Source organism: Microchirus variegatus (assembly GCF_963457635.1).
Source record: "Microchirus variegatus genome assembly, chromosome: 9".
Taxonomy (NCBI): Eukaryota; Metazoa; Chordata; class Actinopteri; order Pleuronectiformes; family Soleidae; genus Microchirus; species Microchirus variegatus.
The window spans coordinates 24,165,659-24,183,852 of NC_139810.1; the positions used below are offsets into that span (position 1 = coordinate 24,165,659).

General features: G+C 35.0%; 1 protein-coding gene across 1 annotated transcript; it reads right to left on the reverse strand.

Annotated features, from left to right (window-relative positions):
• Positions 1 to 11,594: 11,594 nt before the first annotated feature.
• hsd17b10 (hydroxysteroid (17-beta) dehydrogenase 10) lies at positions 11,595 to 14,837 on the reverse strand. Its single transcript, XM_083895247.1, has 6 exons — positions 14,791 to 14,837; positions 13,694 to 13,858; positions 12,626 to 12,790; positions 12,413 to 12,541; positions 12,204 to 12,312; positions 11,595 to 11,971 (listed from the first exon to the last, which is right to left on the reverse strand). Exons 1-6 carry the CDS (start codon positions 14,812 to 14,814, stop codon positions 11,781 to 11,783), a joined length of 783 nt encoding a protein of 260 aa, XP_083751373.1. The 5' UTR covers positions 14,815 to 14,837; the 3' UTR covers positions 11,595 to 11,780.
• Between the last annotated feature and the right edge of the window lie 3,357 nt (positions 14,838 to 18,194).

Below are 18,194 nucleotides of genomic sequence, written 5' to 3' on the forward strand. Positions count from 1 at the left end.
TATCATTTTATTATAGCTCATCTGTTATTGGCTTGTATTTTAAAGTGCATTAACCCTTACTGTTCACGAGTCACAGATCTGTGCCGCAGGTGCACCCTGGGTAAATTGCAACAGGAATAATTACACAACTCCTTATATGGACATCCTGGAGGAGTGTGTTAATAGGTCACATCTTCAGGGTTTACAAAATCTGTAACCCTTATATGAACATATTTAACTTGTAAATGCTGTGAAGTCCCACACATCGAACTGGGTTCAGGGTTTGTTCATTCTAGGCCTCTGAAGTAAAATGATGATGCAACATGGCAGATGTGATCGTACACAAATGAAAACATGGATAGATAAATAATAATCATAATAACAACTTATTTAGGAGAGCCGTAACTTACGTGAACCTGAAAATAACGTCTCGCTCTCGGAGTGACTCGTGTTTTGACTGGAGGTGGCTGTGAATTGTGCAGAAGTGAAACTCTGTGATGTGGCTGAAGCTGTGGTTGTCGCTGCTGCTGCTGTTAATGATGGTGATGGTGATGGTGGTGGAGCTGCAGTGGTTGAAGCTATAAAACAATCAAATCATCAGAAATAGACCGTGCAGGAAATTTAAAAAGAAATCAAGATTTTTCATAGAAACTCACCTTCTTTGACAATGATCTGAATCTTCTCATCTGAATCGGGTGTGTAAGTTCTTTCCAAACGACACATGTACCATCCTGAGTCAGACTTTTCCAGATGTCTGATTGTCACAGAAAAGTGTTCATATCCAAAAGTAGATCTTTTATATTCAAGGCTGTATCTGCCATTCAAAGCTTTGTTGTTCTTTGTCTGAATGAGAATTGTTCCTTCACCACAGCTCTCCTTACAGAAGAGCTTCTTCTGTCCACTAATGTAAAACGAGCAGTTAACTGTGATGGATCCTCCTTCAGTTCCGGTCCAGACGGCCACACCAGCACTAACGAGACCCGCGTTATCATTCTCACTCAGCAGCACTGTTGGAAAGACGAACACCGTTAATATTTACCTGTGAGAAACAGCTTGATGATCATTTCTGCTCAGTGTTGTCTCTCTCAGCCAGTGGAGAAGAATACTAAGACGACTCTTCAGACTCCCACTGATAACACTGGCAAACTCATTTCAACTGTATTCGTGTTAATAATCCCGCTATAGATTGAGATGAAGCTGTGAAGAACTAGTGATAAAAACTTGAGTCCCAAAATGCAGGCTGGTGGTTCCCAGACCTGTGTTGGGTCCGAGCGTTGTGCGTGGAAGTAAACCGAGGCTTAAGAGCAGAAAGGGAGGCAGAGCCTTCAGTTACCAGTGACAGATCAAGTATTTAAAGTTAGACTTAAAACCTTCCTTTTTGATAAAGTTTATAGTTACAGCTCAGGGAAACCTGAACCACATTATGCTGCTATTGACCTAGAGACTGCTGGGGGAATTCCTGTGGTGTACTCACACTCAGGGTATGAATATGACTTTATTATATGTCATTAATCTTGTTCTTTCTCTACCTAGTTTGTGTCTTTCCTCCCTGTCCCCTCTCTCTCTCTCTGCATGCTCTCATCTTGCAGGCTGCAGGATCCAGATCCAGTTCATATCATATCATCACCATTATTATCATGCTATAATTAAAAAGTTGATATCAGTATTTTTTCACGCTGCTGCTGCTGCTTGTATAGTGACATTGTAGTATGATAAACACGTCATAACTGACTCAGAACTGTCTTATCTAAACGTATAACTCGACACAATCTGGGTTTCTCTTCTCTCTATAATGTTTTTACGCTGCATGCGTACAGAGCCTTGAGAGAGCGTATGTTGTGATGAGACTGCAGGCTGCACGTCACAGAACTACAGTGGCCTTCAAATACCAGAAAGTATGTCATTCTTCCTCATTTGTGTTTTAAGCTTCCCCTTTAACCTTTCAACCTTTTTCTTTTTTTTTTTTCTTTTTTTTTAAAGGTTGAAAGAAAACCAAAACTGCATCTCGCCTTGAACGTAGAGCAAGAGCAGTTGTGAGCAGCAGGAAGTGACATAAAGCTGCAACCAAGACAGAATGGCCCTTTCTCAATATCCTAGCACGCAAGGAAGTACGACTGGAGTATGCATATTGAGAAATGTTCCGTCTGTTAAAATGCTATGTCTCACGTACTTTACGTGAAAATTTTAACTTGTGCATAAGATTTAATAAAGTGCACATCCCTCCGAGTAAACACACTGAAGACTAGAACTGCATACAGTATATCAACATGCAGCCTGAATGTGTTCAGCCCCTCTTTATCCTGTTTAACACGATAAGCTTTCAGTTTCGATCAGAGCAGGAGCAGGTGCTTCCTGGGCTTTTACAGAACAGAGAGTCAAGTCAGACGACGTGAATCGGCAGCTACTCGGCTACAGCGGTCAACTTTGTGCAGGACCAGCTCATCTGAAAATGTCCTACATGTCAACTGTTTGTTCCCCTCCAAACGACCCAGTCAATGTCATGTTACATTTATAACTTGCACATGTGAATATCTGACTCATTCAAGGGCGTTGACCTGCTCTGTCTTTTTCTTTCACTTTTCAGGAAAATGTCTGTTTTGACACGATCAGCTCATGACTGTCTGTGTGTGTGTGTGTGTGTGTGTGTGTGTGTGTGTGTGTGTGTGTGTGTGTGATGTCTTTCCGCATACTTCCCAATCCTCACATATACTACCACACCACACACTGGTATAGCGAATTTAGATTAAGATGGAGCAAAAGATAAGGTGACTCTAATTATTATTATTATTATCATTTTGTTATTTGTTTCATTTTCTACACACTCCCACTTTTGATTTTCCTCCAAGTACCACCAGAGGAAGCTGATGAACAGTTAGAAACCATGCACTCTGTTTAAAAATATGAAGGATCACTACAAACATCTCAGCCACAGTCAAGTTGAAGCAACATAAATAAAATAGTCTAAATACATTAAAAGGCAATACAATTTATTTAAAATGAAGTCAGATTCAAATTATGAAACAGAAACGGTGTGAAAAGGACACATCTGATTCAACTGAAATGTGTTTTATTTTAAATCAACTGTAAAGAACAAAAGAGGACAAAAGGCATGAGTTGAAAGAAACATAAAAACCATTTACTCACTGACAAAGAAGCAGAAGTGATGGACTCTCATTGTTGAGGCTCTGATGTTTCACCGCTGCCTCACTTCCGTCTGCACTGGTAAACCAGGAACTTCTCTAAGTAAACTTTATCGAAATGACCGAGACTCCAAACATGAAACACACTCTCCTCCCCCTGTGCATTAAAGCTCTAATATGTAACATTCAGCCTCGCAGGATATCAGGAAATATAAATTACTTTTTTTTATAACTTTATTTTATTTTCATCTACAACTTAAGAAAGCATTAGTGTATATATATTTATATTTATAGATATTTATAGATTTATATATACAATATATAGATATATAAATATACTAAACTATACTACTATGTAGTACGTCATACTATACTATGTCATCCAAAATGTGTTAATTTTTTGAAAAAAGAAATTTGGGCCAAAATTTGACAAAAACGACATACTATACTATGTCGTCCAAAATCTGACCATTTTTTTGAAAAACATTTTTTTGGTCCATAACTTGAAAAATACGTCATACTATACTATGTAGTAAGTTATACTATGCTATGTTGTCCAAAATGTGACCATTTTCTGAAAAATAAATTTGGTCCAAAATTTGACAAAAACGACATACTATACTATGTCGTCCAAAATCTGACAATTTTTTTGAAAAAACTATTTTGGTCCAAAACATGACAAAAACGTCACACTATACTATGTAGTAAGTCATACTATACTATTTCGTCCAATATGTGACCATTTTTTGAAAAAAAAAGTTTGGTCCAAAATTTGACAAAAACGACATACTATACTATGTCGTCCAAAATCTGACAATTTTTTTGAAAAAACTATTTTGGTCCAAAACATGACAAAAACGTCACACTATACTATGTAGTAAGTCATACTATACTATTTCGTCCAATATGTGACCATTTTTTGAAAAAAAAAGTTTGGTCCAAAATTTGACAAAAACGACATACTATACTATGTCGTCCAAAATCTGACCATTTTTTTGAAAAAAAAATTTTGGTCCATAACTTGACAAATACGTCATACTATACTATGTAGTATGTTATACTATTCTATGTCGTCCAAAATTTGACCATTTTTTTGAAAAATAAATTTGGTCCAAAATTTGACAAAAACGACATACTATACTATGTCGTCCAAATTCTGAACATTTTTGAGAAAAACTTTTTTTGGTCCAAAACTTGACAAAAACGACATACTATACTATGTAGTACGTTATACTAGGCTATTTCGTCCAATATGTGACAATTTTTTGAAGAAAAAAATTTGGTCCAAAATTTGACAAAAACGACATACTATACTATGTCGTCCAAAATCTGACAATTTTTTTGAAAAACATTTTTTTGGTCCATAACTTGACAAATACGTCATTCTATACTATGTAGTATGTCATACTATACTATGTCGTCCAAAATGTGACCATTTTTTGAAAAATAAATTTGGTCCAAAATTTGACAAAAACGACATACTATACTGTCGTCCAAAATCTGACAATTTTTTTGAAAAATATTTTTTGGGTCCAAAACTTGACAAAAACGTCATACTATACTATGTAGTAGGTCATACTATACTATTTCGTCCGAAATGTGACCATTTTTTGAAAAATAAATTTGGTCCAAAACTTGACAAAAACGTCATACTATACTATGTAGTACGTCACATTATACTATATCGTCCAAAATGTGACCATTTTTTGAAAAGTAAATTTGGTCCAAAATTTGACAAAAACGACATACTAAACTATGTTGTCCAAAATCTGACCATTTTTTTGAAAACCTTTTTTTGGTCCATAACTTGACAAATACGTCATACTATACGATGTAGTACGTCATACTATACTATTTCGTCCGAAATGTGACCATTTTTTGAAAAATAAATTTGGTCCAAAACTTGACAAAAACGTCATACTATACTATGTAGTACGTCACATTATACTATATCGTCCGAAATGTGACCATTTTTTGAAAAATAAATGTGGCCCAAAATTTGACAAAAACGACATACTATACTATGTTGTCCAAAATCTGACCATTTTTTTGAAAAACATTTTTTGGACCAAAACTTAACAAAAACGCTATGCTATACTATGTAGCACGTTTTACTATACTATTTCGTCCAAAACGTGACCATTTAAAAAAAAAATAAATTGGTCCAAAATTTGACAAAAACGACATACTATACTATGTCGTCCAAAATCTGACAATTTTTTTGAAAACCTTTTTTTGGTCCATAACTTGACAAAAACGTCATACTATACTATGTAGTATGTCACACTATACTATGTCGTCCAAAATGTGACCATTTTTTGAAAAATAAATTTGGTCCAAAATTTGACAAAAACGACATACTATACTATGTAGTACGTCATACTATACTATTTCGTCCAAAATGTGACCATTTTTTGAAAAATAAATTTGGTCCAAAACTTGACAAAAACGTCATACTATACTATGTAGTACGTCACATTATACTATATCGTCCGAAATGTGACCATTTTTTGAAAAAGAAATGTGGCCCAAAATTTGACAAAAACGACATACTATACTATGTTGTCCAAAATCTGACAATTTTTTTGAAAAACTTTTTTTGGTCCAAAACTTGGCAAAAACGTCATACTATACTATGTAGTACGTCATACTATACTATTTCGTCCAAAATGTGACAATTTTTTGAAAAATAAATTTGGTCCAAAATTTGACAAAAACAACATACTAAACTATGTCGTCCAAAATCTGACCATTTAAAAAAAAAAAAAATTGGTCCAAAATTTGACAGAAACGCCATACTATACTATGTAGTACGTTTTACTATACTATTTCGTCCAAAACGTGACTATTTAAAAAAAAAAAAAAATTTGTCCAAAATTTGACAAAAACGACATACTATACTATGTCGTCCAAAATCTGACAATTTTTTTGAAAACCTTTTTTTTGTCCACAACTTGACAAATACGTCATACTATACTATGTAGTATGTCATACTATACTATGTCGTCCAAAATGTGACCATTTTTTGAAAAATAAATTTGGTCCAAAATTTGACAAAAACGACATACTATACTATGTAGTACGTCATACTATACTATTTCGTCCAAAATGTGACAATTTTTTGAAAAATAAATTTGGTCCAAAACTTGACAAAAACGTCATACTATACTATGTAGTACGTCACATTATACTATATCGTCCGAAATGTGACCATTTTTTGAAAAAGAAATGTGGCCCAAAATTTGACAAAAACGACATACTATACTATGTTGTCCAAAATCTGACTATTTTTTTGAAAAACTTTTTTTGGTCCAAAACTTGGCAAAAACGTCATACTATACTATGTAGTACATCATACTATACTATTTCGTCCAAAATGTGACAATTTTTTGAAAAATAAATTTGGTCCAAAATTTGACAAAAACGACATACTATACTATGTCGTCCAAAATCTGACCATTTTTTTGAAAAACATTTTTTGGACCAAAACTTAACAAAAACGCCATGCTATACTATGTAGTACGTTTTACTATACTATTTCGTCCAAAACGTGACCATTTAAAAAAAAAAAAAAATTGGTCCAAAATTTGACAAAAACGACATACTATACTATGTCGTCCAAAATCTGACAATTTTTTTGAAAACCTTTTTTTGGTCCATAACTTGACAAATACGTCATACTATACTATGTAGTATGTCATACTATACTATGTCGTCCAAAATGTGACCATTTTTTGAGAAATAAATTTGGTCCAAAATTTGACAAAAACGACATACTATACTATGTAGTACGTCATACTATACTATTTCGTCCAAAATGTGACAATTTTTTGAAAAATAAATTTGGTCCAAAATTTGACAAAAACGACATACTATACTATGTCGTCCAAAATCTGACCATTTTTTTGAAAAACATTTTTTGGACCAAAACTTAACAAAAACGCCATACTATACTATGTAGTACGTTTTACTATACTATTTCGTCCAAAACGTGACCATTTAAAAAAAAAAAAAATTGGTCCAAAATTTGACAAAAACGACATACTATACTATGTCGTCCAAAATCTGACAATTTTTTTGAAAACCTTTTTTTGGTCCATAACTTGACAAATACGTCATACTATACTATGTAGTATGTCATACTATACTATGTCGTCCAAAATGTGACCATTTTTTGAAAAATAAATTTGGTCCAAAATTTGACAAAAACGACATACTATACTATGTAGTACGTCATACTATACTATTTCGTCCAAAATGTGACAATTTTTTGAAAAATAAATTTGGTCCAAAATTTGACAAAAACGACATACTATACTATGTAGTACGTCATACTATACTATTTCGTCCAAAATGTGACAATTTTTTGAAAAATAAATTTGGTCCAAAATTTGACAAAAACGACATACTATACTATGTCGTCCAAAATCTGACCATTTTTTTGAAAAACATTTTTTGGACCAAAACTTAACAAAAACGCCATACTATACTATGTAGTACGTTTTACTATACTATTTCGTCCAAAACGTGACCATTTAAAAAAAAAAAAAATTGGTCCAAAATTTGACAAAAACGACATACTATACTATGTCGTCCAAAATCTGACAATTTTTTTGAAAACCTTTTTTTGGTCCATAACTTGACAAATACGTCATACTATACTATGTAGTATGTCATACTATACTATGTCGTCCAAAATGTGACCATTTTTTGAAAAATAAATTTGGTCCAAAATTTGACGAAAACGACATACTATACTATGTCGTCCAAAATCTGACAATTTTTTTGAAAACCTTTTTTTGGTCCATAACTTGACAAATACGTCATACTATACTATGTAGTATGTCATACTATACTATGTCGTCCAAAATGTGACCATTTTTTGAGAAATAAATTTGGTCCAAAATTTGACAAAAACGACATACTATACTATGTAGTACGTCATACTATACTATTTCGTCCAAAATGTGACAATTTTTTGAAAAATAAATTTGGTCCAAAATTTGACAAAAACGACATACTATACTATGTAGTACGTCATACTATACTATTTCGTCCAAAATGTGACAATTTTTTGAAAAATAAATTTGGTCCAAAACTTGACAAAAACGTCATACTATACTATGTAGTACGTCACATTATACTATATCGTCCGAAATGTGACCATTTTTTGAAAAAGAAATGTGGCCCAAAATTTGACAAAAACGACATACTATACTATGTTGTCCAAAATCTGACTATTTTTTTGAAAAACTTTTTTTGGTCCAAAACTTGGCAAAAACGTCATACTATACTATGTAGTACATCATACTATACTATTTCGTCCAAAATGTGACAATTTTTTGAAAAATAAATTTGGTCCAAAATTTGACAAAAACGACATACTATACTATGTCGTCCAAAATCTGACCATTTTTTTGAAAAACATTTTTTGGACCAAAACTTAACAAAAACGCCATGCTATACTATGTAGTACGTTTTACTATACTATTTCGTCCAAAACGTGACCATTTAAAAAAAAAAAAAAATTGGTCCAAAATTTGACAAAAACGACATACTATACTATGTCGTCCAAAATCTGACAATTTTTTTGAAAACCTTTTTTTGGTCCATAACTTGACAAATACGTCATACTATACTATGTAGTATGTCATACTATACTATGTCGTCCAAAATGTGACCATTTTTTGAGAAATAAATTTGGTCCAAAATTTGACAAAAACGACATACTATACTATGTAGTACGTCATACTATACTATTTCGTCCAAAATGTGACAATTTTTTGAAAAATAAATTTGGTCCAAAATTTGACAAAAACGACATACTATACTATGTCGTCCAAAATCTGACCATTTTTTTGAAAAACATTTTTTGGACCAAAACTTAACAAAAACGCCATACTATACTATGTAGTACGTTTTACTATACTATTTCGTCCAAAACGTGACCATTTAAAAAAAAAAAAAATTGGTCCAAAATTTGACAAAAACGACATACTATACTATGTCGTCCAAAATCTGACAATTTTTTTGAAAACCTTTTTTTGGTCCATAACTTGACAAATACGTCATACTATACTATGTAGTATGTCATACTATACTATGTCGTCCAAAATGTGACCATTTTTTGAAAAATAAATTTGGTCCAAAATTTGACAAAAACGACATACTATACTATGTAGTACGTCATACTATACTATTTCGTCCAAAATGTGACAATTTTTTGAAAAATAAATTTGGTCCAAAATTTGACAAAAACGACATACTATACTATGTAGTACGTCATACTATACTATTTCGTCCAAAATGTGACAATTTTTTGAAAAATAAATTTGGTCCAAAATTTGACAAAAACGACATACTATACTATGTCGTCCAAAATCTGACCATTTTTTTGAAAAACATTTTTTGGACCAAAACTTAACAAAAACGCCATACTATACTATGTAGTACGTTTTACTATACTATTTCGTCCAAAACGTGACCATTTAAAAAAAAAAAAAATTGGTCCAAAATTTGACAAAAACGACATACTATACTATGTCGTCCAAAATCTGACAATTTTTTTGAAAACCTTTTTTTGGTCCATAACTTGACAAATACGTCATACTATACTATGTAGTATGTCATACTATACTATGTCGTCCAAAATGTGACCATTTTTTGAAAAATAAATTTGGTCCAAAATTTGACGAAAACGACATACTATACTATGTCGTCCAAAATCTGACAATTTTTTTGAAAACCTTTTTTTGGTCCATAACTTGACAAATACGTCATACTATACTATGTAGTATGTCATACTATACTATGTCGTCCAAAATGTGACCATTTTTTGAGAAATAAATTTGGTCCAAAATTTGACAAAAACGACATACTATACTATGTAGTACGTCATACTATACTATTTCGTCCAAAATGTGACAATTTTTTGAAAAATAAATTTGGTCCAAAATTTGACAAAAACGACATACTATACTATGTCGTCCAAAATCTGACCATTTTTTTGAAAAACATTTTTTGGACCAAAACTTAACAAAAACGCCATACTATACTATGTAGTACGTTTTACTATACTATTTCGTCCAAAACGTGACCATTTAAAAAAAAAAAAAATTGGTCCAAAATTTGACAAAAACGACATACTATACTATGTCGTCCAAAATCTGACAATTTTTTTGAAAACCTTTTTTTGGTCCATAACTTGACAAAAACGTCATACTATACTATGTAGTATGTCATACTATACTATGTCGTCCAAAATGTGACCATTTTTTGAAAAATAAATTTGGTCCAAAATTTGACAAAAACGACATACTATACTATGTAGTACGTCATACTATACTATTTCGTCCAAAATGTGACAATTTTTTGAAAAATAAATTTGGTCCAAAATTTGACAAAAACGACATACTATACTATGTAGTACGTCATACTATACTATTTCGTCCAAAATGTGACAATTTTTTGAAAAATAAATTTGGTCCAAAATTTGACAAAAACGACATACTATACTATGTCGTCCAAAATCTGACCATTTTTTTGAAAAACATTTTTTGGACCAAAACTTAACAAAAACGCCATACTATACTATGTAGTACGTTTTACTATACTATTTCGTCCAAAACGTGACCATTTAAAAAAAAAAAAAATTGGTCCAAAATTTGACAAAAACGACATACTATACTATGTCGTCCAAAATCTGACAATTTTTTTGAAAACCTTTTTTTGGTCCATAACTTGACAAATACGTCATACTATACTATGTAGTATGTCATACTATACTATGTCGTCCAAAATGTGACCATTTTTTGAAAAATAAATTTGGTCCAAAATTTGACGAAAACGACATACTATACTATGTCGTCCAAAATCTGACAATTTTTTTGAAAACATTTTTTTGGTCCATAACTTGACAAATACGTCATTCTATACTATGTGGTATGTCATACTATACTATGTCGTCCAAAATGTGACCATTTTTTGAAAAATAAATTTGGTCCAAAATTTGACAAAAACGACATACTATACTATGTCGTCCAAAATCTGACCATTTTTTTGAAAAACTTTTTTTGGTCCAAAACTTGGCAAAAACGTCATACTATACTATGTAGTACGTCATACTATACTATTTCGTCCAAAATGTGAAAATTTTTTTGAAAAAAGAAATTTGGTCTAAAATTTGACAAAAACTCATACTATACTATGTCGTCCAAAATTTAAAAATTTAAAAAAAAAAAATTTGGTCCAAAATTTGACAAAAACGTCATACTATACTATGTCGTCCAAAATTTGACAAAAACATCATACTATACTATATCATCCAAAATTTTACAATTTAAAAAAAATAATAATTTTGGTCCGAAATATGACAAAAACGTCATCCTATACTATGTCATCCATAATGTGTCCATTTTACAGAAGGCATGCAAACTTTCTTAGAAAAAAACACAGTCAGAAAAAGAGTGTGGAGAATCAAACCAGAGGTTTATTATAACATGGATTAGTTTACAAAACTAAGTGTAGTTCATGAAGTACTGCAATGCTCTGAAACATGATTAGTCATCAGGAAGTTTGTATGTATTGTGTGCAGCCTTCAACAACATAAATACATTCAACAGACAGACATAGACAAACACCCACTAACATACACACACTGTCTCAAGGCTGCATGCGAATAGCTCCGTCCAGTCTAATGACCTCTCCGTTAATCATGGGGTTTTCAGCCAGCGATGTCACCAGGTGAGCAAACTCAGCAGGGTCTCCCAGACGCGAGGGAAAGGGCACCTGGCGGGCAAGGAAGGATTGCACCTTCTCAGGAAGTCCAGCCAGGAGAGGAGTAGAGAACAGACCTGGAGGAGGGAATGAAGACAATGATATAGAATGAGGTTAAGTCAGACTTAATTTACACAAGTGTTACCGAGGTAAAGTGTAATAGATTAAGGTTGTACTGCAGTCACACTGACTCACTCCACACACATACAGAGAAAATTAGACATGGTTTATTAACATGGAGTTATTTTTTAAAGGATGCAAATGTTGTTGCAAATGTCATATGTTTAAGTTTAGTGTACGTAAACTCACCAGGTGCAATGGTGATGACTCTGATGCCCATGGGTGCCAGGTCTCGTGCAATGGGGAGAGTCATTCCCACTATGCCACCTTTAGAGGCAGAGTATGCGGCTTGACCGACCTAAAGCAAAACACAGAGGTTTTTAAACAACAAAGTTGATCAACAGAAAAAAACGCTTTGGTTTTTATTTTTTTAAGTTTTGCATGTGGTTAAAATTCACCTGTCCATCAAAGGCTGCCACACTTGCAGTGTTAATGATGCAGCCTCTGTGTCCGTCTGCGTCAGGCTCGTTCTTCCCCATCTCGCCCACAGCGAGGCGAATCACATTAAAGGTCCCTGCGATATTCACCTGCAGGGAAAGAAAACAACCGTTTTCACACAACTGTCTGTCCGACGAGCTGCAAACTGTGTCTTTCCCTCTTGTCCACCGTACATTGATAACACGTTGGAAGTCCTCCAGGCTGTGAGCAGCACCCTTTTTAAAGTTGTAAGTTTTGACAGCCACAGCGATGCCGGCACAGTTGACTGCAAGGTCCAGCTTCCCAAACTTCTCTCTGGCCAGAGACACCGCCTTCTGCACGTCTGCCTCTGATGTAACCTAGGAAATTTCAAATACAAGCAGACATTAGGGCGGTAACTAACGATTCTTTTCAAAAATCGATTAATCTGTCAATTATTTTCTCGATTGTTTGGTCAATAACATGTCAGAAAATCCTGATCAGTGTCTCCCAATCCTGTAAATGATGACGTTCTCAAATGTCTTCTTTTCATTTTGTCCACAAACCAAAAGTATTACATTTAAATGATTTCCTTGTTACACGGAGCTAAGAAACCAGAAAATATTCACATTTAAGAAGCAGAAAAATCTGAAAACTTCTTTCAATTCTTAAAAATAAAACCCACTCAAACTGATTACTCAATTATCAAAATAGTTGATTCATTTATCTTAAGAGTAATTGTTTCAGCCCTAGTAGGCATTTTTAAAAGTGGCAGTGCCATCTTCTGAGCTGAGAGTGAATTACACATACAGTGACAGCTGCAGGTGAATTTCTCTTAAATATCCTAATTTTTTTAACTAAATTAATTCCACAATTTCTAAATATCAGTCCAAAATTATACTTAGGTTCGTGAGTTGTGAAACAATTGGAAAATGTGAAAAAGGACACGACTTCCACAGTTATTCCCATAACTCCCAGCAACGCGATATTACTTCTCTAAAAGAGATAGCGTTGCATTCATTTTGAGGGCCAGCAATCACACTGTTTTAAAGTCAAAAGGCCTTAAACCTTTTACGGGTTAAGACATTGAAAAACATACACCGACGTCGGGCTTGTTCCTTTATCTGAGTGTGTGGAGAGTTTGTGGAGAAGTTCTTCCTCTTCCTCCATTTCATCCTTGTCAGATAAATTTATTTACTCCATAGACAAAAGCAGATGATGGCTCACATTTTATATTAGTGACTACGTTCAACTCTGCCGTGTCTGTTGAGTTTTGGACTTACATCTGCAGGAGCGAAGGCACACCGTTCTCCCAGACTGGTGGCCAGAGCTTGTCCATCAGAGGAGGGCAGGTCCAGGATGACGGCAGACGCCCCACTCTTGACAAGACGCTCGACGGTGGCCCGGCCCAAGCCAGACGCACCTCCCGTCACCAGGCCAACCATACCCTGTTCAGCACACAAACATTAATGGGATTGGACAGGGAAGGGAACAACAAAGAAACAACTTAACAAAGAGGGAAAGATTTAGTATCTTTAATTCTAGCTTGCACATAACTACTTCTCCAACAGTCCAAAAACATGCAGAGGTTAAATGGGTGAATGGTGGCTTGTGTACCCCACCTTTCAAGTGACATTACCACAATGTAAACAGGAAGTGATTTATCTAACTGAACTAAAAACCCAAATTTCAGAAGTCTTTCAGCAGTTTGATGGGATTAATGCTTCCTGTCACTGCTGGATTATATACACAAATGTTCCCGCTCAGGTATGATAGTGTTGTTTACAGGTAAGTAAATAATATAAATAAAAGTGGGTCCCACACTCAAAAACACTGGTGCATATTAATGACAATGTGTCTCATATTATTTGATTATATTTAGTTCGTCCAACATCTTATTCATACATCACGTGTAATGTACTTTTAATTATTGTCACGTGACATCTCAAATATAGCTTTAAGATGCGTTTGTTTTTCGATTGTAAAAGTCCACACGGGGGCAAAAAGATTAAACATGGAGTACAATGACCTGGGTCAGTTCAGGTAGGCGTGGTGTCATCTACTCAGAGCGTTCTACAAAGACTTTGGGGGGAATATATTAAAAACCAGAGTAAATAAAACCAAATGTGTCTGCAGGGTCAAAACAGAATTAGTTATTAGTGACAAACAACTGTAAAATAACATTAGCCTCAGGTGAATGAGACACGCTGGAGAACATTCAAGCTCAACTTCTGACTTAAATCCAAGTAAAAACTATCTGACGGGAGTAGAAACCCCCATAAAACGCAAACACGGGACCTTGAACACTTAAAACCGTCACCGGATGAACCGTGATTGCGGTTGTTTGACGCGAGGGCAGGTTTATTGTATATCTCCTCACCTTGACGCATCGAATGTTCGCCATGTTGGTTCAGACGGACGGCCGTGACGTCACAAGGACTTTTTCGTCTTCTTGTTGTACGGCGGTGGTATTTCGCTTAGGGCGCATTACCGCCGCCTACTGCTCAGACAATAGACTTTCATCACGCCAAAGATCGTTTATTTCCGGGATGGTTCACTGATTGCTGCTTCTTCGTCCCACACTGCTGTTATACGTGGAATGCGGACAATTTGATGATGCATGTGCTTTGATATTTTTATGATTCTGTATTAATTTTGTTGGTACATTTATCTGCGCTAATTGATATTATTTTATTTTTCGCACCATGTTATATTTGTCTGAGAGTTCACTATTTGACAGCCCATGCCATAACAAAACCATGTAATGTGTTCACATTTTTCTTTGAAATCAGATTTTAAAATGCAGACAGAACATAATGTATGAAAAATAATAATAATGAATACTAAATTTAGTACAGAGTTCTTTGACAATTACTTGGTCCATCATTGGTAGAACTATATTTATAGATCTGTAAGGAGAGGTATTAAATGTTTTGCTTAATCATTTAAAAAGAAGTTGTACTATGATATTAATACTACAGTATTAGATCAGGGCAGGCCTCGCATTTGATGAGTGTATCCAAATACTATCAGTGTGAGAGCTCTGTCCTTATAACACCTCTTTGGTCATGTTGATCTGCATTTTGGGGACAAACTAAACTGTATACATATCTATAGATATACATGTAGATATATATTAGTAGTTTTTTTTTAGTTACTGTAGTTTGAAACAATACAGATATTACTCGACAAACTTGGTCGTGGAAATAAACAGGCACATTTTTAGTTAGCATGTGAGAAATACACAAGTGGAATGAACTGGGATTTCATGTATAGAGCAATAGAATTAAAAAAAAAAAAATCACACACGTGGCTAATATTTATTGTTTTATTCATTCAAGACATAATGACATGACAGATTTACTTCCTGGTCCAAGCAGACGTCCATAACGCTGACAAATACACAACAGGAAAGATTAGTTTACGTGAATCATTTTGTTTAGCAAAACTAACATAATTGGACCAAATCATCTTTCGAGTAGCTGCTCCTTCAATTTGAGCAAATACAATAATCGATTTGTTTTGTTTGGTCCATGTTCTTCCAGGTCACAGCTGTTTATAAACCACTGATAACACATATATGTGTGTACTGTATGGAAAGGATAAAGTGGGTGCTTTTAAATAAAATGTAACCAATAACCATCAAATCCTGTCCTCATGTATTTCTAATATTAAACCCGCAATGGGAAATCGTTACATTTAAGAGGCTGCAACCTGTGCACTTAAAAATGGAATTATCAAACTAAAAATAAAACATTTCAACTCAAAATATCTATTTACTGGCAGATTTTTGAGCTGGAACACTGTGCAATGACGCTGCCACACTGTGGAAGGCAGTGAGTTGTATAGTTGTATCTCCAGAATAGGGGCTGCAATATCCCACACCCCACAACAACACAACTTACTACCTCACCACAGCATAGCTACAAACACATCAGCTGAGGAGCCACTCAACATGTCCAGTAGATTTCCATCGTCATGTCTCAATATTGAATCCGTCTTTCACCGAGTCGAGTCCAGAATGAGAAAATTAACTTTTGGTCAACAACAAAGAAACACATTTAAAACACAGCCGCCGCAACCCAGAAGACAAAGTGAAACTCACTGGAGGCTACAATAACCACGGCAACAAGATATTATGGATGTATCCGTCAGTCTCCATCAGGCAGGTGTTGTTTTGAGTGTCGTGAGAAAGACAGTAGGCTGTATAGTTATCTCCCAGATCTGGTGTGATCCTAAAACTATACAAACTACTACCTCATCCCACAGCTCTCACTGTTCTCCTCTGGAGTCCACATTCAGGAGACAAAAAAAAAAGACAAAAATAATCCTCACCAAAATAGTTCTTAAACATTAAATCATCTACTAATGAGGAAAATGGATGTTACAAAAAAAAAATGACATGCATCAACAAAACTATACGTTCCGAAAAAGGTTGTGATGGTACAAAAGAGATACAAGTTGTTTGTGAAGAAGAATCTTAAAAATGATCATTTGAAAATCATGAGGTCCTGGAATGAATGATTGCAGCCTCCTCGTGCCACCTCAAAATAAGAACTGTATGTTGCCAACAGCAGAACATAACTGAAATTATCCACATTCCCAATAATGGTGTGATCCTGTTTGTTTTGCCAGACAAGGCTTTAATCTCGATTACTTCAAAGTCATCAAAAGGCTATTGCCTCTGATGTAAAGATTATGATGTGTGACGCAGCTCGTTTTAACATTTCTACACAAAATGTCTAAACACCGCCACAGTCGTCACTGCACACACTGGTGTCCATTATAATGAGTCAGCTGCCAGGTCTGGAACCAGTCAAACGAACTACTGGGCAGTTGTGCAATTCACAGACAGACATACGTTCATGAACTAAAAGAATCGAGATAAGAAATGTTCAGAAAACGCACACGAATGCACATTTTTTCTTTTGCAAATTAAAAGAAGAAGAGGTCCTCCTGTCCTTGAGGAGGTTCTCCAGTGTCAGACATAAGTGCTCGAGGATTAAACATGATGTGGTGAAGAGCAAAACACGGTAGGCTGCCTGCTACGCAACAGCACATGAACCAAACGAGCAGATTTTTTTTGTTTTGTTTTACTTACTAACGTTTGCAGCTTGAATCCTAAACCAAGCTGAAGCTAACAGGCTAACCCGAGCACTACATCTGCCTATCGCGACGGCTGCCGTTAACGTTTACGTTCGTGTCGCATCGTGGAGATATTTATCACATACGTGAGAAGGAAAACTACAACTGCCGGTGTTAAGGGAGTCCATTTAGCACGTAAGTGCAGTCCTGCTCGGAGGGGCAGCTAAAGCAGCTAGCTGACAGCTAGCTGGATTTGGCGGTTCTCGACCTCTCACTGTGCGAGCTGTTGTCACATCCGCCGTCCCGGACACTCTCACACGGACCCGCGGCTGTCTGTGTCTCATACGTCGAGCTTCAGTCCCGCTAACTCGTCGTCAATGTGCGCGTAACAAAATCCACAGCAGCGGGGGTTTTACCTCGAGCCTTCAGCTAACCCAGGTGGTTCCGCTATCATCCTCGCCATCTTTCCCTGCGGAGCGGGTTTGTGGTCGCGGCTCGTTGAAGGCTGGTGGTGGTGGCACTTCCAATTATCTCGAGATTTACGCTCCTACAACGAGACTTCAGATGCAACCACAGAGAATGAAAGAAGTGAAAAATGAGATACTGCGTTCTAGTAAATACTAGATAAAAGAGCCAATCTGCATAAAGTGTAATGGCTTTCATCATGGTTAATACATCATTTGTATATCATTAATCTAT